Source organism: Nomascus leucogenys, chromosome 19 (genome assembly GCF_006542625.1).
Source record: "Nomascus leucogenys isolate Asia chromosome 19, Asia_NLE_v1, whole genome shotgun sequence".
In the NCBI taxonomy this organism is placed as follows: domain Eukaryota; kingdom Metazoa; phylum Chordata; class Mammalia; order Primates; family Hylobatidae; genus Nomascus; species Nomascus leucogenys.
The window spans coordinates 39,636,581-39,656,965 of record NC_044399.1 but is presented as its reverse complement, the minus strand read 5'-3'; the positions used below and the strand labels follow the sequence as shown (position 1 = coordinate 39,656,965).

Below are 20,385 nucleotides of genomic sequence, written 5' to 3'. Positions count from 1 at the left end.
TGCCTCAGCCTGAGTAGCTGGGACTACAGGCGCCCGCCACTATGCCCGGCTAATTTTTTGTATTTTTAGTAGAGACGGGGTTTCACCGTGGTCTCGATCTCCTGACCTAGTGATCCGCCCACCTCGGCCTCCTAAAGTGCTTTGATTACAGGCGTGAGCCACCGCGCCCGGCCCCCCCACTTATTTTTAATCAATCCCTATTGTTGGACACTGAGGTCATTTCTGTTGTGTTCACATAAAGAGCACCTTTGCTGACATTACTGTTTTCCTAGGAACAGATTCTAATGGGATCTCTGCCTGATTTTCCTCCAAAGAGCTCCCCTCCCCAGCTGTGGGTGAGAGGACATAGTGGGCCCTCCCTAGTGGGTCTGTAGGCTGCTTTCTGGCTGCCCAGCCACACCACCCTACCCTGATTCAGGGTGCCCTGTCTCCCCATGGTGCTGGGCAATGACTGCTCCTGGGGCCTGCAACGTGTGGACCTCTGACCACTGTTCAGCTCATGCCCTCTTGCTCTGCAGGCTCCCGGCGAGCTTCGTCCATCGCAGCCTCCCGGCTGGAGGAGGCCATGTCAGAGCTGACTGTGCCCTCTTCGGTCCTGAAGCAGGGCCCCATGCAGCTGTGGACCACGCTGGAACAGATCTGGCTGCAGGCTGGTGAGTGCCCTGGTCCCAGTGACACACACAGCCTGTCTACAGGCCACCCGTGCTCTCAGAGCCCTGTCCTGGAGAAGGGAGTGTGGGGAGGTGGGGACTCCTTGCTAGGCCCACGCGGGTTACAGAGTCCTCGCCTCTGGCTGTGGGTCTCCTTCTCTGCCCGGTGGAGATGGTGTCTGCCTTCCTGCCTGGGACAGCTTCCCTGGAAGCAGGCCCAAACATGAGAGGATTGGAGGTCCTGAGAGGCCACACAGTTGGACAGTTGTCTCAGTCTCAAAAACAGGCTTCAAACCCTGGAGAGCTCAGAGAGGGGAGGTGTGGAGGCCCCAAGAAAGAGAGGGCTGGGGGTAGAATTCATTGAAGGTGGAGGAAAGACTGGTAACTTTGAGGTTGCCATTCAGGTGACAGTCCCTCTTGGTAACTAAGTGATACCATTGCCACCAGGAGTCTGAAGACCAGCCAGTGTTGGGGAGGCAGGCTGTAGGAAGCCTGGCTCCAGAGTTCCACAGACCTGGGTTCTGAAAGCGGCCCACAGCTGGCTAGCCCTGATCTGAAACGAACCAGTGTGTGACACAGTCAGCGTGGCCATTACCAGTGCTCAGCAAAAGGTGTTTGGCTTCCGTCTCGTCCGTGGCAGTCATGGTGGAGGAAGAGGCAGCATGGCCCCACAGACAGCGAGTGTCCTAACACTGGCTTATGAATGCCCAGGAGGGACTCACTGCCAAGAGTTTTGAAAATTTACCCTGACAGTAGTGTGAGAGGTAGATCAGAGTGGAAAGAGAGCGAGCCAAGGCCAAAGATGACAAGTGCCTGAATGAAATAAAATGGCAGCAGAAGACAGAGGAGGAGGATAGGCTAAATGGACCCCTAAAGTACCCCAGGCCAACACACCCACCCTTGGCCTAGAGCTGCCCAAGTGAAGTTCTGGGCCCAGGAGCACCTCTTGCATTTTCTCTGATTACCCTCCTCTCTGCTCCTTCCCCATCATGGGGGTGTGCTGTTGTCCCCAGGGGGAGTTGGAGAAGAAACTGAAAGTTGATGATCTATTACTGGGACGTGGGGATTTGGTAAATCAGAGTCAGAATATGCTTGTTAGCTGAGAATCTAAGGTTTCCCACTGCATGTTCCTCACATACGGACACATTAGTATGCAGTACACCCCCGCTCTCCCCACTGTAGGTTCTGAATCTGCAAAAAACATTGGATAGGATTCACAGGAAGGCTAGACATGGGAGCAGTTTAACAATGCAGAAACTGTCCCAGTTAGCATCTCAGGGTCCCTTCAGATGCTGGGGGTGGGCGGAGGCTGCACTTGCTCCACAGTCAGCTTGTTGGGTCTTAAGTAGGAAGAGGGATGTTGAAAAATCCAGAGGAATAATAAACAAGGCTTCGCCTTAGGCAAAGGTTCCCATCGTCCTCTAAGATTCTAATGACTTCTAAGACTAAAATAATGACTTCCAACTTCTAAGGGGCCGCATGGAGCCCCAGCCCCCACAGATTCGCACCCATGATGGGGGCTTCACCAGCTTTAAGGAATGCAGCATATCACAGTGATCAGATTCTGCAGTTGTGGGTTGCCTGTACCAGAGCTCCCAGGCCTTTGTTTGAATGATTTGCCTTGGTTTTGGGGGGGTGGGGGGGCTTGGTGTTTTTTGGTTGGTTGGTTGGTTGGTTGGTTGGTTTTTTGAGGCGGAGTCTCACTCTGTGGCCCAGGCTGGAGTGCAGTGGTGCAATCTCAGCTCACTGCAACCTCCACCTCCCAGGTTCAAATGATTCTCCCACCTCAGCCTCCTGAGTAGCTGGGACAACAGGTGTGTGCCACTGTGCCCGGCTAATTTTTTTTGTATTTTTAGTAGAGACAGGGTTTCACCATGTTGGCCACACTGGTTTTGAACTCCTCACCTCAGGTGATCTGCCCGCCGTGGCCCACCAAAGTGCTGGGATTACAGGTGTAAGCCACTGCACCTGGCCTGATTTCGTTTGTTTACTACCATCATCACAAACTTGCTTGCAGTTCTCAGGTTGTATATTGCTTTATACTAGGGATGTTAGCATGTGCTGGTAACTCCAAGTAAGGTTAAAGGCCCTCCTGAAGCCAGTAATTAGACTTGGGAATGTCAAGAGAAACACACGCCCTTCAATCATTTGCACATGAGCCTTTCTTCTTTGGTCATTATCTTAGATGTTCACTCCACAGAAGAGAACTCCGAGAACAGCATCTGAATGCTTTGAATGTGGCGCTGCATCAGGGTCAGGCAGTGTAGTATTAGGAGACCAGTTTGGGTGCATGTAGCAGATCCAAAATAGCAGTGTCTTGCACAAGGTGGGTGCTTATTTCTTTCTCATGTAACAGTTTACAGATGACAGCCTTGACTGGGACAGCGACTCTTCTGTCCCTAGGGTATCACTGTCGTCCTTGTGGTCCAGGATGGCTCTCTGCCACATTGACATTCCAAGGCAAACAATTTACAAGGAAGAAAGGCACCCCCTTCCCTATAAGGACATGTCCTGGAATTGGCACACATCACCTCCCCTCATGATCCGTTGGCCAGAACTTAGTTATTTGACTGCCCCTAACTGCAGAGGGCTCTGGCAGATGTCATTATTCCGGGTGTCCCATTAAAAGGCAGGGGATCAGGCCAGGCGCGGTGGCTCATGCCTGTAATCCGAGCACTTTGGGAGGCCGAGGCAGGCAGATGGCTGGAGCCCAGGAGTTCAAGACCAACCCAGGCAACATGGTAAAACCCCATCTCTACTAAAAATACAAAATAATTATCTGGGCATGGTGGTGCATGCCTGTAGTCTCACCTACTCTGGAGGCTGAGGTGGGAGGATCACTTGAGCCTAGGAAGTCGAGGCTGCAGTGAACTGAGACTGTGCCACTGCATGCCAGCCTGGGCAATGGGAGTGAGACCCTGTCTCAAAAAAAAAAAAAAAAGCCAGGGGATCTATACTGCTAGAAAAAGGGGAGAATAGACTGGTGACTGGTGCACAACCGCCACGGCCAGGAAAGGAACATGAGAAGGTGTCCTAGCTCTTTCATTCTGAGCATGAGAGAATTCCAGGGTAATTTGCACCCCCTGAGCCCTCTCCCCTCCCCTGGCTGCCATCATCACTAGCAAGCATCTACCAAGCACCTGTTGAATGGAGGGCTGCCAGGACCAGATCACCAGGGCAATGATCTCCCCAAACCGCCTCCCCCACCTGACCCAGGCTAAGAATACGATCAGCATCCCCCCGCCAAACCCCGCCTAATGACTCTACCAGCTGCAGCAAATTTGCAGGAAGGGAAAAAGATGCCTTGATCATTTTGGAAGGAGCTAATCCCCCTGGTTTGGTTCAAGATAAATTGCATCCCAATCTGTTTGACAGTAAGTTCCATCGTGAATTCACTCTTTGGTTGAATTCAAAGGGACTGTCATAGCCTTCCTCCCTCAACTCTTGCCCTCCTCTCCTCCCTTCTGCAAGCCTCCTTCCAATTCCAGTCCAGTGTGAGAAGCTGATGAATGGCACCCAGTTGAGAGACAGGCTGCAGGGCAATGCCTCTTGGGCAGCGGGTCTGTGTGAGAGTGGGAGAGGCACAGAGTCCCATAGATGCTCCAGGATCTGAGTGTTGAGAGAGGTGCTTTCCCTAAAAGCAAGAACTACCCCTTCATCCCCCATGATCCCCATGATCCCAGGTCACGGCTCTGGGAGCTGACAGTGGGCCAGAGCAAGAGATGCATGTAGGGAGAGTGCCCCTGCCCTGGAGGTCCAAGGGCTCATGGGCAGCTCTGGGCTTTCTCTAGGTTTAGGGGAAGCTGGCCTGAGTCTCAGCTCCCCGATGCCAGACTCCTATGGTCTGGTGCCAGTGCCCTGGCCTGCAGTTGGAGGCCACCCCAGGTGTCTCCTGGGCAGACTTGAGGGGCTGGGGTGGGGTGGCCAGCACTGTGGCTGAAGCAGGTGTTTATGATGAAGCCATAGTCCAGGGAGAAGCTGGCGCTCACCCTTGGTCCTACATGCTCCTCTACTCTTTGTCATCCTTCCTGCCCCCTCCTGTCTTCATTCAGTGCCTTCTTCCCAGGTCCTCCTCTTCCCTGGCTCCAGCTTTTTCTTCCCTCCTCCCAGCTTCCCAAGTCAGCGAGGCCACTCTCAGGACAGGCCCTTGCAGCCCCTGACTGCCTTGTGCCCTGTGGGTCCCAGGGATGGAGGGTCTCAGACCAACCTGAGAACTCCCTGGAGACCTTTGGATTCCCTGTGTTGGCCTGGGCGTTCTCTGTTCTAGCCCCCTTAGTCTTCACTCTCCTTCCTCCCTTGCCCTCTCCCCACCTTCCTTCTTTTTCTGGGCATTCATATGCTCTGAGCATCTGATGCTTATTTCCTTGGGGTCACCAAAACAGCCCCCACAGAGGGTCAAGGCTAGCCATGGTGAATTATTTTGGGGGGCCTAACCTATTTCTCTCCTGCCCTGCGGCTCACCTCTCTGAAGTCTAGGGGAGGGTCTCTGTAGGAGGCACACTCACCTGGAGAGGCCCTAAGAGACCTTAGGGGTGAGCCCAGGCTCTCTCTACCCTGCTCATCAGCACAGGGCCAGCCTGCGGTCAAGGCCCTCCCTGCAAAGGGGGTGTGGAAATAGCCCATGGAAAGTGGGCCCATCCCCCTGCCTGGGGTGGGAGAGCCTCAGCTTTGGCAGGAAGACTGGAACCAGCTCTGGGTGCGGGGTTAGACCAGAATGCCTCAAAAAAATAATAAAAGGGCCCCTTGCAAAGCTCCAGGGAACAGATGTTTTCCATTTGTAGCCTGCCGAGAGAAAGCACAGAGGAGAGGGGGTGGAGAGAGATGGAGGGAAGAGGAGGAAAACCGGAGACAGACAAGCAAGAGAAGAGGTCAGGGGGTAGACAGGAGGATGATGAGAGCAGAGGGAAAATCAGAAAGGGGAAGACAGCGTGAAGGAATGGAGGGGCCCCTTGACGCTGAGGGTGCAGTAAGGCCCCATGTGTTGGATGATGACCTCGACAATGAAAATTCAAGGAAAATGTGGTGCCCTGGCCAGGGGATGCTGGGATGGGTGTAGGCACCACTGGGTCCTGGCAGCCAGGGCCAGGCTGGGAAGGATCAGGGCCATGGGTGGATGTGGCACCCCAGGGCTACTGCAGCTATCTGACCATGGTGGGCAAAGCATCGAGCAGGAGCTGAAGGCACCTGCTCAGAGACACTGAGACTAGCAAGGGGCGGTGCACTGTCACCCCAGACTTTTGGGCCTGTGTGCAGGTCAGAGGCCTACCCAGGAGGCTGGCCCTGCTGGGCACTGTCTGCCAGGCCGCCGGAAGCCCTCAGGAGGCCTCCCTGCTCGGGCTCTGGTCTGTGTCTTCTGGTTTCCTGTCTAACTGGGGATGGAGCCCCGTCAGTGGAGCAGCCCTAACGGTTCTTCAGGACGTGTTCTCTGGTGTATGGCCAGCCCAGCAAGGCCCTGGCCTCTGGAAGACCCAGGGCCCCAAGGCAAGAGGGATTGGGATTGGGTGGGGTACCCTCTAAAATCTGTTGTTGTGAATACACTGTGAGGGGTCCCCAAGGGAGGGACCAGGGGCAGCCCCTGGAGACAGGGCAGCAAGTTGTAAACAGCTTAATGAGCTGTGCCAGGGTCAAGTGGACCAGGGGAGTGGGGAGCTTGACTCCTGGGCCCTCAGCTAAACTGAGCTTCTGGTGATGGAAGAAGCAGCCACCCTGCAAAAGTCACACCCACACACCTCCTTCTGCCTCTCCTCTCTCATGACCCTGAGGGATTCTGCCACAGTGGAGCCCAGCCCACCTTCCTTGTCCTCTTAGTCCAAAGGCCTCTGCAGCCTTCAGGCTCCAGCTCCAATGCCACCTCCCTCAGGAAGACTTCCCTGACCACACCAGCAGCACCGACCTGGCCCCTCTTGAGTGCCCATAACACTCAGATGTGGCACTTGTCATTCCACTGCCCTGATCTCTGAAGTGGTTTGGTGGCTCAGCTGCTCCCACCCCTGCCCCCACTCTTTCTCCTCCTTGTGGGGAGACCAGGCACATAGTCAGTACTCAATAATTGTATGTTAAGCACTCAGTTATGAAGGCAGCCTGTTCAGACGCCCCAGCAGCAGCTCAACAGCAAAGCAGAGAGGGAGAGCTGAGGCTGAGATAGCCAAATCTCTGACCCCTCCCCCGACCAGCCATCTGCCCCTGGATTCAAAGCCCCCATTTCCTGTGCTCTCTGCCTTGGGAATCTCCATTTCAGGCTGTCCCCAGGGACTAGAGCCCTCATTTCTCTCCCATATCCAGGAAGCCTGGCTTCTCTGTGTTTAATTCTCTGATCCTCCCAAGTTCTCATATCCACTAGAGAAAAAGAGTCCTCTCACTCAGAAAGCGTCGTATTTTAGGATGTGGCAGGCTACTCCGGTTGCACAATGAACCTTAGGCAATGCTCGTGCTAAGCACCCCAGTGCCTGTGTTGCAGTCAAGGTTTTAGTTAGGCCTTTTCTGCTGCCTGTTGGGACAGGAGGAGGGAATGTCTGGGCCTGGTTTCTCCACCTCTTTCTGAGAGCTTCCCTTGGGCATATCTGTTCTCTATCCCACCCCAGACATAATCTGAACTAGGGTAACCTCAGCTGTCAGCTTTTGCTAGGCAGAGTTCTTGGCAAAACCACAAGTCAGACTCTGCTGGCCCTTCTGCGTTCCCCATCTGTGTCTCGATCCTTCTGTGCCTTCAGCATAGGCTCAGCCCCAGGAGTGGGCAGCCAAGCCTGGGGGCTGCTTTGGACAAAGGCTGAGTGCCCAGTGAGGCCGAAAAGCCTCGTCTCCTAAAGTGCCTGCCGTGGGGTATGCCTGTGCCGCGTGGGTCTGAAATGTGTGTTTGTGTGGGCTGGCCTGGGTTGGAGAAACTGCCCCATTTCCTACTCCTCTGATTGCGGGACAGATCCTCTCCTGCCTGCTGGCCCAAAGGGGTGTGTGTCTGCTTTGGAGGGAGGCCACAGAACTGCTGGGGAGTCCAGCCCTGGCTTTGCCCTTTCTCAGTGAGGGAATGGGGTGGGGTCCTTACCTTCTAAGCCTGCTTTTTTTTTTTTTTTTTTTTTTGATATGGAGTCTCATTCTGTCACCCAGGCTGGAGCACAGTGGCGCGATCTCAGCTCACCACAGCCTCTGCCTCCCAGATTCAATCAACTCTCTGCCTCAGCCTCCCGAGTACCTGGGACCACAGGCACCCGCCACCATGCCCAGCTAATTTTTTTGTATTTTTACTAGAGACGGGGTTTCACCATCCTGGCCAGGCTGGTCTTGAACTCCTGACCTGGTGATCTACCCGCCTTGGCCTCCCAAAGTGCTGGGACTACAGGCGTGAGCCACGGCGCCCAGCCACCTGCATTTTTAAAGTATGGATTAGGATAGCACCTGCCTGCTTTCAAGACTTGCTGTCAGGATTAATGAGAAAGTGTTTCCCAAACCCGGGGCTTGGCCCATCAGCTCTCCCATCAGCGCAGGGGTGGTTTCTGTAGCTGTTAACAACACTGCCTGGTTTGTGCCCTCCTTTGCCCCTGAGCTTCTTCTCCCTCATCCTCCCACCCCATCCTTGGCAGGGTCATTTGGTTCTCCCTGGCTCTGAGCACACGCCCACCTTCAGTCAGCCCCTGCCTGGGAGACCAAGGGGCCCAAAGAGAGCGCCCTGGTCTGCTTCCATCCCCTTCTCCCTGGACATGCAATGAACAAAGTGAAGGAACACTGAAAAAGAGGCTGGAGTCACCTGAGCAAGCTCTTAGCTCAGGGGACGCCATGTCCCCACGCAAGGTTCTGAAGTCAGACGGCCCAGTGCAAACCCTGGCTTCATCACTTACTCCCAGTGTGGCCTTAGTCCCATGCCTTGACCCCTCTGTGCCCAGTTTTTGCCCCTCTAAAGTGGGGTAATAAAAGTACTTGTGCAGGGTGCGGTGGCTCATGCCTATAATCTCAGCACTTTGGAGACTGAGGTGGGAGGATCTCTTGAGCCCAGGAGTTCAAGACCAGCCTGGGCAACATGGCAAAACCCCATTTCTACAAAAAAATACAAAAATTAGCTGGGTGTGTTGGCACATGTCCGTAGTCCCAGCTACTCGGGAGACTGAGGTAGGAGGATTGCTTGAGCCCAAGAGGTCAAGGCTGCAGTGAGGCCAGGCATGGTGGCTCACACTTGTAATCCTAGCACTTTGGGAGGCTAAGGTGGGCAGATCACTTGAGGCCAGGAGTCTGAGACCAGCCTGAGCCCCTCTACCAAAAATACAAAAATTAGCCAGGCGTGGTGGTGCGTGCCTGTAATCCCAGCTACTCAGGAGGCTGAGACAGGAAAATCACTTAAACCCAGGGGGGCAGAGGTTACAGTGAGCTGAGATCGCGCCACTGCACTGCAGCCTGGACAACAGAGGGAAACTCTGTTTCTAAATAAATTAATTAAAAAAAAAAAAAAAAGCTGCAGTGAGCCATGGTCACACCAGTGCACTCCAGCCTGGGTGACAAAGGAGACCCTGTCTCAAAAAAAAAAAAAAAAAAAGAAAAAAACACTTGTTCTACAGGGTTTTTGTGAGCATTAACTGGGATGATCTTGGTGCCATTGACTGGCACTTAGCAAGGTGCCTGACACAGAGGAAGCACTCAGAAACCGTTACCTAGTGTTCCCACTACATCCCATAGTCAGTGTGTCCCATGCTGTGATTCGGTGGGATGGTGTTCGTCACCTAAGACTGGTTCCCCAGCTCTGAGGATGCAGGGAGGGGGTCAGGATGCCTCTGACTCCCCACCACTCACACCTCCCACTGCCCTTCTGCTTTTGCAGCTGAGCTGTTCATGGAGCAGCAGCACCTCAAGGAAGCGGGTTTCTGCATCCAGGAGGCGGCGGGCCTCTTCCCCACTTCTCACTCAGTACTCTATATGCGGGGCCGGCTGGCCGAGGTGAAGGGCAGCCTGGAGGAGGCCAAGCAGCTGTACAAGGAGGCGCTCACGGTGAACCCAGATGGCGTGCGCATCATGCATAGCCTGGTGAGTCAGAGCCCCCCGCACTCCCGCCACCTCCTCCCACAGCCTCAGGGCCCTTATCCCCCTTTGTCCCTCCTTGTCCCCATACTCCACTGCCTGCCTGTGCCTTGCTACTGCTGTTCCCTGGTGTCTGGGGGAGGGGGCTTCCCTCCTGCTCTGTTGGAAGAGACAGTTCTTGGGATACTTAGCCTTCTCTTGTAGACACAGGCCATTTCCCTTCAATCAGGGTCTGTTGATGACAAAATCTAGAAGGTTTGGTTGATACTCTTTGTGACTTCCTTTTGCTGTAAGTTTCTGCAAAGGGATCTAGCCCCAAAAGGCTCTCATTTGTTACCCATGAGACCCTTGACCTGAAGGCTAATCCAGACTCTAGGCGGTTACCAAAATGCTTTTCTTTCTGGGAGTCCCCAGACCCTCCCTGCCTCCTCCATTTCCGAGGAGTTCCACATCTCTTTGGTGGGATTCAGGGGGTTTTCTGGGGTGGGCTGTCGTGTCAGACCTGACTCAAGCACACACTGAGAGTGGTCCCTGGGATGCTAAGAGGATCCAGTAGCCCCTGGTCCTCATTCATGGGCTCAGGACTTGGGTATCCAGGGCACAGGGGCCTCCCTGTGGGAAGCTCAGAGGCTGGGGAGCAGGATGCTGATACTCTTGTCCTGGCCTTACCTCTAGCTGGTGATGATGAGTAAATCAGCCACCTTCTCTGAACCTTAGTTTTAATTATCTATCCAGTGGGTATCCTCTGGTCCAGGCAACATTTATTGAGCACCAGCTCTGGCAGGTGATATACTAGACCCTATAGATTATCATTTTTTCCTGCTTTCCTTTGCTGCTTCCGGAGAACAGGTATCCAGATAAATGTAGTGATCTGAAAGCTTGCAAGCCTGCGTCTGCCCAAGTGATTTTTGAAGGATAATCTAGGAGCCCACAGTTAGTAACAATGTTTCCCTCTTAGGGTCTGGGTTCCACCTTGGATGTCCCCCTGTGAGAGCGTGTTAAGGAGAATAGCCATTAGGGTATCCCTGATGTCTTCTGGCACGTAGAGAGCACAGAGGCATCAGGAGAATGGCTCCAGGGGGCTGAAGAGTTGGCATTGCCAAAAGGGGGCTGATTTGTCCATGAGTAGAAGCTACAGGGAGTTAGATTTCAGCCATGTCAGGGAAAACGTTAACTCTTAGCATAGTCTAGGCACATACTCAGTAATCATCTGGTGAGAGTGTTGCCAAGAGAATGCAACGTCACATGGGGAGAAGCCAGACCAGGTCATCTTCACAAAGTCCTTTCCAACCTGACAGTCCTTGAAAAGGAAATACAACAGAAATTCCTAGCTCAGCTATTATTCCCGCCGCCTGATTTCTGTAGATTTCTAACTTAGGTCTGTGTGAATGTTCAGCCTCAGATGAAGAAAGCCCGTGCAGCCACCATACACCCTTGTCCATGTTCCCTCCCACATGGCTGCATTGCCTTCCAGTCAGCTCAGCAAATGTTTGCTTTCTGCAAGAGGCTTCCTCCTTCCTCCCTCAATTTAGACATTAGCTTCTCTGATAAATGCCTCGCCAGAGGTCACATCCGGAAACTTGATTAGGGCAGTAGGAGGGAGGGTGTGGGCTATATCTTTGGGCCTGCAGCCAGGCAGAGATGTCTGCCTTCCACTGTGTTCACGGATATGAGCCTGCAGGCTCAGCCCCGAAAACCCAACAAAATCCAATAACAAGTACAATTTTGAAGTAACTGTGCCATTTTTCATTTATGCTTATTATTGTTTGTAGCTGTTTTCCTGAAATTGAAGCAGTTTCCAAGGGTAGGTTTCCATGGTAACTGAATAGCCGTCCAGAGTGGCTCCCTGCAGATGTTTCTGAAACGGTCCCTTTTTCCTTCCTGGGGTGCCTTGCTGATTTGATGAAATTAGAGCAAGTCAGAGCCAGGCCTGCCCTCTTTTAAAGTTGCAAGCAACCAGAGGGGCAGTTGGCTTCTGCGTGGGCAGCCCATCCCGTCTATAGGCTCTGTTCCTGCCAGCATCCCACACATATGCATAAAGAATAGCAAATGTTCAGCCTGAGGAAGATTTGCTAAGCACTCGTTTTCTGAAGACATTTGAACACTTTAGTGAGTCGATCTCAAGTGTTCCCAGATCTAAGTGTCTTCCCTGTGCTGGCCTGAGACTCAGGACATCTGGGATCTAATCCTGGCTCTGGCCCTGATCCAGTTGGGGGACTTAGGAAAAGACACACTTAACTTGCATGCTCCTGGTGTCCCCTTTTGTACATAATAATCCTCGTTGTTCTAATGGAATGAGGTGATGCATGTGAAAGTGTAAATATCTGCAGTGCAATCCCAGAGACGGCAAAGCACAGCGCGGAGGATCCCACCCCCCTTCAGTCCCTCACCAGTGTCAGACATTGCTAAGCACTCACAGCACCTTTTTCCCACTGAGCAAAGATGTGATCTTGGAATCTTTTTCAATGTGAAACAACATGATAGGAACTACTAGCTGTCATTCTAGGTCAGTTTCACATTTATATAAGGGATTCATTGTAAAAATAGTAGAGGAAAGATGTCCATCAGTCATCTGAGCCTTTGTGAACTCTGGAGGTTGGTACAGCCTTAGATAATTACCAAGAGAGCAACATGGAAGGTATCCCTGCTGTGGAGTCAGGGCAGGCTCCCAGGGAGGACACTCTGGCCTTACCATGCCACTGTGATTTTATGAGGACATTGGCCTCTGATCAGTACAAGGGGAAGGAGAGCCTCCCCTCCCCTGAGGGCACAGCCACCCACAAGCCTGGGCTGGAGCGAGCCCTCTGAGGTCATGGGTGAGTCCCACTCCCTGAGGTCTGGAAAGTGGTTGGTGGAGATATTCTTAGTGTGCTGTGTGGGTGCTGGGTTTAGCCCTCTAGTCCTTGGAGTGGGATTGGCAAGTGCCAAGAGGCTGAAGAAAGCCCACTGGGAGTTGAAGACTTTGCTCTTAGGGGCTGGGGACCCCATGTTTCTAAGAATATAAGCTTCGGCCAAGAGCGGATTCTCTACTCTCCCTGTCCCCGTCGGTGCCCTAGATGCAATAAGGGATGTTTCTGTGGTTCTAGCCCTGCTCTGGGTTCAGATTAGGGTTTTCTACCCAGCCCAGACAGGAAGGAGATGCCACCTTGGCAGTTCTCTGCTGGGCAAGAGAACCGCGGAATTTGTCCCGAGTTTGTCCATCAGGCTCTGGTCCTGCTGGCTGCCATCTGTGCCAGGCTCAAGGATGGCCAGGGGCCTCCGGGAAACTGGCAAGTGTAGAAAGAAAAAGAAGTGTGCTCTGTGCAGTGGAAATGCAATCACAGGAGCAGGTCCTGACAGTCTGCCAGTGTGGTCCCAGACTTCTCTCCAGTAGCTGGAAATCCCACTCAGCTGGGGGTATTCAGAACCAAATTCACTGGCAGAAAATTCTAGCCAAGAAGGGGAAGGCTGAACTTTGCCTGCTGCCAGTGGGGAAATGTGAGGAGGATGGCAGAGGCCCTCCCAGGATGCGCAGGAGTCACTGGTTGACACCTCTCATCAGAGAGGGCTTCAAGGCTTGGCCAGGAAGGGACCCCCGGCAGCCTGCACTCCTCTTGGAGCTTATCTCTGCCCTGCCACCTCCCTGGATCCCCTCTGCACCAGGCACTTCCAAGGGCAGAAGAGGCACCTGAGGAAACCAGGGAGCCCCAACAGTGACTGGTGGAATGGTTGGGTCATTGAGAGCCCTGCCAGGAGGGGGTTCCTTTGAGGTCACCTGACCTTCGTGGTGGGAGGGTCATTGGTTGGTCATGAAGCTGAGATTAGAGCACCTCAGGGAATGTCTGGCTTGACTTGGTTTCCCAGTGTAGGGAAGGAAAAAACAATTTTCCCTCTACCTTTCTGAGTTCTTAGCTGGGACCTTGGTAACAGGAGACAGATTAACAAGGAAAAACAAACAGAACTTTATTAACATGTATAAAATGTACTCATGGGAGACTCTCAGGGAAAATGAGAAAAGCTTAAAGAAGTAGCTTAGAGGCCCAGTGCAGTGGCTCACGCCTATAATCCCAGCACTTTGGGAGGCCAAGGAGGGCGGATCACGAGGTCAGGAGATCGAGACCATCCTGGCTAACACAGTGAAATCCTGTCTCTACTAAAAATACAAAAAATTAGCGGGGCGTGGTGGTGGGCGCCTGTAGTCCCAGCTACTCGGGAAGCTGAGGCAGGAGAATGGCGTGAACCTGGGAGGCGGAGCTTGCAGTGAGCCAAGATTGCGCCACTGCACTCCAGCCTGGGTGACAGAGCGAGACTCCGTCTCAAAAAAATAAAAGAAGTAGCTTAGAACTCTGGCTTACATAGCACTTTCAACCAAGAGCATACCATTTAAAAGAAGCAATGAGACAGAAAAAGGACTTGGAGTCTCTGGGGATGGCAAATTGTGGGAAGACAAATCAATGGGAAACTAATGGTGGATAAAGGCCAGTTAGCAATGCTTGTTATGTAGATTCCTTTGTGCCATCTCCAGGCTGATAAGTTTCTAACATTGTCTTCTGTGATCAACCTTTGTCCCTCCTGGTGGGGAGGGGAGGAGGGACACCCTTATAAATTTATATCCTGCTTTTAGGCAAATAGGGGGAGGGCAGAGAGCTTTTCTTGTCTCTGCTTCTTCTCAGTTGCCTTCAGCTCAAAACAATCCTTATGCCCAAGTGACATATTTTGGGGTGGCATGTTCTGCTATCCTTCAGCAGCCTCTGAAGAAGGTCCTAGCCCTGGCCACAGAGCCACCCACTCTCCCTGCCCTCAGCTTGGCTAAGGAGAGCGTGGACACTTTGGTGCAGCTTTTCTGCACTGCAAGAGACAACTCGACACCCTCAAGCATGAGTGGGCAAGCGAGGTATCTGGGTGGCACTCTGCCCTCTTCTCCCAGGGGCAGACTGGAGAGGAGGAGTTTCCTGGTCCCTCCCCTGCCCCAGCCCCTCCCCTCCTCATGCTTTCTTCTTGATGAGGGAGCTCCAGGCTCTCCAGAACCTCTGCCTGTCAGGCACCCCAGCAGTAGTGGTGAGATGGCTCTGCATGAGCTTTGGCTAATTTGGTAATTCCTGGGATGCAGTTTCTGAAGCATTCCTGGCATGTGACCCAGCTTCTTCTCTCTCCAAATGCCCCTGGAAAGACAGGAAGACAGCGTTGTTATCTGCAGTCCTCTTGATGACAGAGTGATGATAAATGATTTCCCTTTATTGGTTCCCTCTTGCTGCCAGTGTGGAGCAGGCCGCCTCATTCTTTAAGTGGGTTTGCCAGATCAAAAGCGTGGGTATGGCCTCCGAGCCTCTCACCCCTCACCCCAGGCTGTGGCATAAGGGGGCACATCTTATGTCCCCAGAAGCTCCCTACCACCACCCCTGGTACTGCCCAAGGAGGGACCTGAGTCACTGAGGGCCAGAGCTCTGCCCATCCAAGCCCTGAGGCTCTGGGCTGGGCCTTTTTAGGTGCTCTGGGACTCCAACAAGAAGGCTCTGGTCTCTAAGGCCAAAAGGATGAACTCTAGCCGCACAGAGCTTCACCCATCACCCCCTCCCCCTGCTGGCTGGCCCCCTCCCCCATCATGGAGGGTTGGACCAGATACGAGAGGTGACAAACCTAAGACAACCAGCCCTGCGTTATGGGGGCACTTGAGGGTTTTCTTCACTGGGTGTCTCAGTCCATTTTGTGTTGCTGTAACAGAATATCTGAGACGAGTAATTTATTATTTTATTTTGTTTTTATTTTTTGGTTTTTTTCGTAGAGACAAGGTCTCACTGTGTTGCAAAGGTTAGTCTTGAACTCCTGGGCTCAAGGAATCCTCCTGCCTCAGCCTCCAAAAGTGCTGGGATCATAGGCATGAGCCACCATGCGTGGCCTTTTTAAAAAATATATTTTTTATAGTAATTTACAATAAGCAGAAACTTATTTGGCTCACACTTCTGGAGGCTGAGAAGTCAAAGATCGAGGGGCCACATCTGGCGAGGGCCTTCTTGCTGCCTCATCCCATGGCAGAAGGTGGAGGGGCAAGAGAGTGTGAGAGAAGGGGAAGCCGAACTCATCCTTTTATCAGGAAACCACTCCCGAGATAACAGCATCAATCCATTCAGGAGGGCAAAGCCCGCCTGACCTCATCACCTCTTAAAGGTCTCACACTTCAATTCTGCTGATTGAGGCTTAAGTTTCTAACACATGAATTTTGGAGGACACATTCAAACCATAGCACTGGGTCAGTTTTTTCTCCTATCAAATTGGGATGATAATTTAGACTCTTGTGACTCCAAGGAGCAGTTTTAGGGCTCAGGTGAACTGAAAGCTGTGAAAAGATAAGTCAACATTGGGCATTTTTATCGCTGTATTCACATAGATGACTTGTGGCATGTGGCCTGAGCCTGAGCCCCACCTTGGACCAGGCTGGTTTCTATTGGACCATTCTTAGTGTGGGATGATGGTCTTTGGCCCAGATTTCCTTGTGATGCCAGCAGGGTGCTGAGAAGACAGGGAGGGAGTGCCTGGCAGAGACAGGGACCTCCAAGCTGCCTTTGAGGTTTTCTAGGGTTGGTTGGCTGGGATGGTTTTTAAAATGAGTCTCAGAGCTGGCTCTGGAGGAGGCACCTGCAGGTTGGAGCAGGGCCTTCAAGTTCATCTGACCTGGACCTGAGTCCCACTTTGCCTTCGCTCACTGGCCAAGTTCCATAACCTCTCAGAACTTCAGTGTTCTCATCTGTAAAATGAGGCTTGCTATACCAAGCACCTAGGGCTGTTGTTAGAATTAGGTTAAATAATTCCATAAGTTAATGGTCCAGTCACTGGGGTTATTTTTATGTTTTTCACTTTGAAGCATAGCTGCCGGGCCATGTTCAGATGCTCTTGGTTCTTGGTGGGGAGTGGAAACCTGGTGCCAAGCCCCAGAGACTTCATTGCAGTAAAGCCACTCCGTCCTCACTGAGTCCACAGGGGAATCTGGCCAAGGCCACAGACCCTAGCTGCCTTGTGGACAGGACAAGAGTGCACACAGTGCAAGGCCCGGCTGACCTTAGCTATGGGGAGGGCAGCCTGCTTTGCAGGGGAGAATGAGTTGAGGGACGAGGGAGATATCTTGGGTAATCTGCGCCTGTTGGGGCAGAGGGTCTGCGGTGGCAGGCTCCGGGGAGGCCCTGGCCTACCGTCATGCCGGTTCAGCATCTGGTTCAGCATCTGTTTTCTGACGTGAAGGAGGAAGGATGTCCCAAGCAGCTGAGGAATGACACTCAGTGCCTGGCATTTTGGAGATGCCCTGACACTGGGCGGGGCTCAGTGCACTAACAGCAGGGTCCCGGGTTTCTGGGGCCAGTGGCCTCTGCTGCTTATGCCCCGTGTCTCAGGGTCCAGGACGCACCACCAGCTCTAGGCTTCTTTCTCTATGTTCATTTCCGGAGCTGTGGCAGGTGGCTTAGAGGGGTGTAGGCCATGAGAGGACATGGAATCTTGCTTCTGCTTGGCAGGAAAGTTCAACAGGAGCGTCTTGGCTGTGTGACCTCTAATGAAGTGATTTTATTGTGAGCTTTCTCTTCACCCCTTGCCAGTGCTGCCTGAGGTCACACTCTCTGATGGGAAAGTAGAGGAGACAAAAGTAGAGGGTTCTGCAGGCCCATGATGTGGGGGGTACGAGGGTGTGTCCCCCAGCACCTGCTCAGCGGGGATCAGAGGCCCCTCCATACCCACCTTATCCCTGGGCTGGCACAGCCCCACACACACATACCCTGAGCCCTGGCTCAGGACTCTGGGAAAACCTTAAGCTGATGTAGGCTCCTGAAGTCCATCACCAACCCTGATGAGGAACCCTGTCATAGATTCAGATCAAAATGATACTTGAGCACTGTTGGCTTAATTAAGCTCCAGAATCAATTTTTTCAAAAAAAAAAAAAAAAGAGAAAGACTCACCCTACCTGGAGAGAGAAGGTGATGCGGCCCTTTCTCCCTGTCCAGCAGCCCCCTCCCCAAACTGGCCTTCACTGTGCCTTTGGCTGTACCTCCTGCCCAGAGAGGGGAGCTTCTGTGACTGGGCCCCCTTCTCACTCCCCATCACGGGGATTCACTTCTAGAACCCGGGATCCAGAGGCCTAGCCACAGCCTCTTGACTGACCTGGAGGGCTGGGCCAGGCAGTGCTCCAGGATGTGCAGAGGCCCCTACAGACCTAGAACCTGATACCAGCCCAGGAAGGGGAGGAGAAAAGGCCCAGCCGCCGCCCAGAGGAGACGGCTGGCAAGGAAGTCAATTTGTTGGTGGCTTGTCAGGCTCCAGAGTCCCCCAGGATGTCACCCATCTGGCCCCTGGCCGCTGGTCCCTGCCCCTCTGAAAACAGACAACGCTTAGCCCCAGCTGAAGAGGCCTACTTGTGTTCTTTAACATCTCACTTGTAAAGGACCCCAAAAGAGAAAGGGACAGGTACCCACTACCCAAGGAGACCCCCACCTAGGTTGGGCTCCATGTGAGTCTGGGCTGTTCTCAGCAGGAGCCTCTTCCTTTGAGGCCCAGGGGGCTCTGGGGTGCACACATCCCACCCCAGCACTGGGTGGGGCTGGAAGGGTTTGCTCCCCTCCCCACATCAGGGAAGTGGGACCCTGTGGCTTTGGAGCTGCCCTGGCTCCAGGAGGGCTGTAGTGATGGGAGTGGGAGGTTCTCAGCCTGGAGAGGTGCCTCCCTCCCTCCCATGCCAGGTCTGGTTGGACAGGTTAAGGCTGACACACCTGAGAGAATCTGGAATGCCAGAGAGCCTGGAGCTGGGCTGGAATGCTGGCCTCCCTGGAAGGGTGTGTCCATGTTTCAGGGTGGCATTAGGGAGGGCCCTTTCTGTAGAGCAGGCTCCTCCCAGCAGCCCTGGTGTCCCCAAACGCAGGCTCCAGGGACCAGAAGGCTCCTGCAGCTTCCAGCTGATTCCTGGCTTCCCAGCTGGAAAGGCTGTTACAGAATCCCAGGAATGTGCCTTGAGCTCAGAAAGAAAATTCCCAAAATAACTTCTATAAATACTTGAGGGCAGGGGTGGGGAGGGAGGGCTCAGCCTGGCCCACAGCTGGCCCAGCACCAAGGCTGCTTCCCAGGGCAGGCCCCCCTCAAAGGAAGAAGAGGCATGCGCACCCCTAGACCTTTGTGCTGCTCTGCCCTTGGAGGGCATCATCAGGCACTGAACTTATGGGCTGGGATGGTGTGCAGTGGAATTCTGAAAAGGCAAGGCCCTTTTCCCCTCCTCCCCTCCCAGGCCACAGCCCCTGGCCACACACTGTGCCTCTGCAGAGGACCTGGGTCTCACAGGGAGGCTCCCCACTGAGTGTGAGTCCAGACCCCAGCAAGACCCTAGGCCCCTTAGGTTCTGCGCCTGCGTGGCCGTAAGAGGCAGGGCTCGCCAAGCTCCACGTGGGCAGCATCCCTGGTCGGAGGTCCACATCTGTAAGTGCGTGGGTGCCTCTGGGTTCCCTGGCTGTGTGTTTGGGCTACATCCTGAGCTCTGAGCCCTGTTGAGCTGCTGTCCTTTGGGGAATGACGAAGCAGGCAGGAGGCTGGGGCTCTGTGCCTCTCAGCCTGGGGAGGGGCAGGACAGGGATCACATCCATGAGCCCCACAGTAACTAAGCATGACCTTGAGGCGGTTGTGTGGTCAGGAGGAACTCCGTCCTCAGGGAAGGCTTCCTGGGAGAGCAGAGTCTCAAGCAGTTGAGATGTGGCCACACATCCCCACTCCCTGAGATCCAGGGAGGGAGAGAAGAAGGAGGGTCCTGAGGTGGGAATTTCTGGGGACTTCCCCCAGAGCCCTGCACCTCCCTGGAACCATGTCTGTGGCTATAAGCAGCCCAAAGCGCCCCCTTGGAGGTACGATGTCTGATCACCATAAACAACTTGGGCATCACTTTCGAATCCCTGTGGGCTGGCAGCACAGCTATGGCATCTCCCAAGGGATGGTCAAAAACTGGGAGCCTCTCAGCAGATCTGGTCTCTCTCAGCGTGGGGCACGCCCTCACCAGGATGAGGGATGGGGGAATTCACTTGGAACATTTGGATGAAATCGAGATGTCAGTTCTTGTTCCCACCATCTCCCAGGAGGCCTGTTCTCTGGGAGGGTCGGGGTGCCAGGAGGATTGCCTGCAGGTCCTAGGTGCAGCGCTGGGCTCAGGGCAGAGTAGGTGAGACCTCGCATCTTCCTGGGGCTGTGTCTTGCCCAGTTGTCAGGCAGCAAACAGCGCTGAATTGCTACCAAACATGAACTCAGCTGGTGTCAGGGGCAGATGGCAGAAGATCCTGTTACAGGCCCTGGGCCTCTGGGCCCCAGCCTGACCCCAGCCTGGTGTCTCCTTTCAGGTTCTAAGGTCAACACCCCAGGGTGGGGGGACATGAGCCAACCCACCCTACCCTACAGTCCTCCCCCACAGAGAGCCACACCCTCTCCCAGCTTCTAGAGAGATCAGCCACTCCACGCGCTCCCCACCTGGAAGGACCCTCTGCTCATCTCGAAGGCGCTGGTTTGCTGTCTGCCCCCGCGGTGATTTTTCAAGTTGATCATTGCAGAATCCTCACAAGAGCCCTGAGAGGAAGGACTGTTTCATTGCTTTGGTTTACAGATGAGGAAACCACAGCTCAGAGAAAGTTGGCCATTTGTCCATGGTCACAGCACTTGTCAGTGGCAGAGCTGGGATTCCAACCTGGGCAGGGCTTCCGGCCACCAAGCCCTGGGCTTTTTTCTCTCTACAGACACACAGAGGAAGTTACT

The 20,385-nt window shown here is 53.7% G+C and overlaps 1 protein-coding gene across 5 annotated transcripts in view; it reads left to right on the top strand.

Moving 5' to 3' along the window:
* Positions 1-20,385, top strand: part of TTC7A (tetratricopeptide repeat domain 7A) — a 160,705-nt gene that overhangs the window by 136,478 nt on the left and 3,842 nt on the right. For all 5 annotated transcript variants that reach the window (XM_030799366.1, XM_030799364.1, XM_030799365.1 and 2 more), the window contains 2 exons: positions 519-653; positions 9,451-9,653. In XM_030799366.1, the coding sequence (XP_030655226.1) occupies positions 519-653; positions 9,451-9,653 (338 nt within the window). The remainder of the gene's footprint in view (positions 1-518; positions 654-9,450; positions 9,654-20,385) is intronic.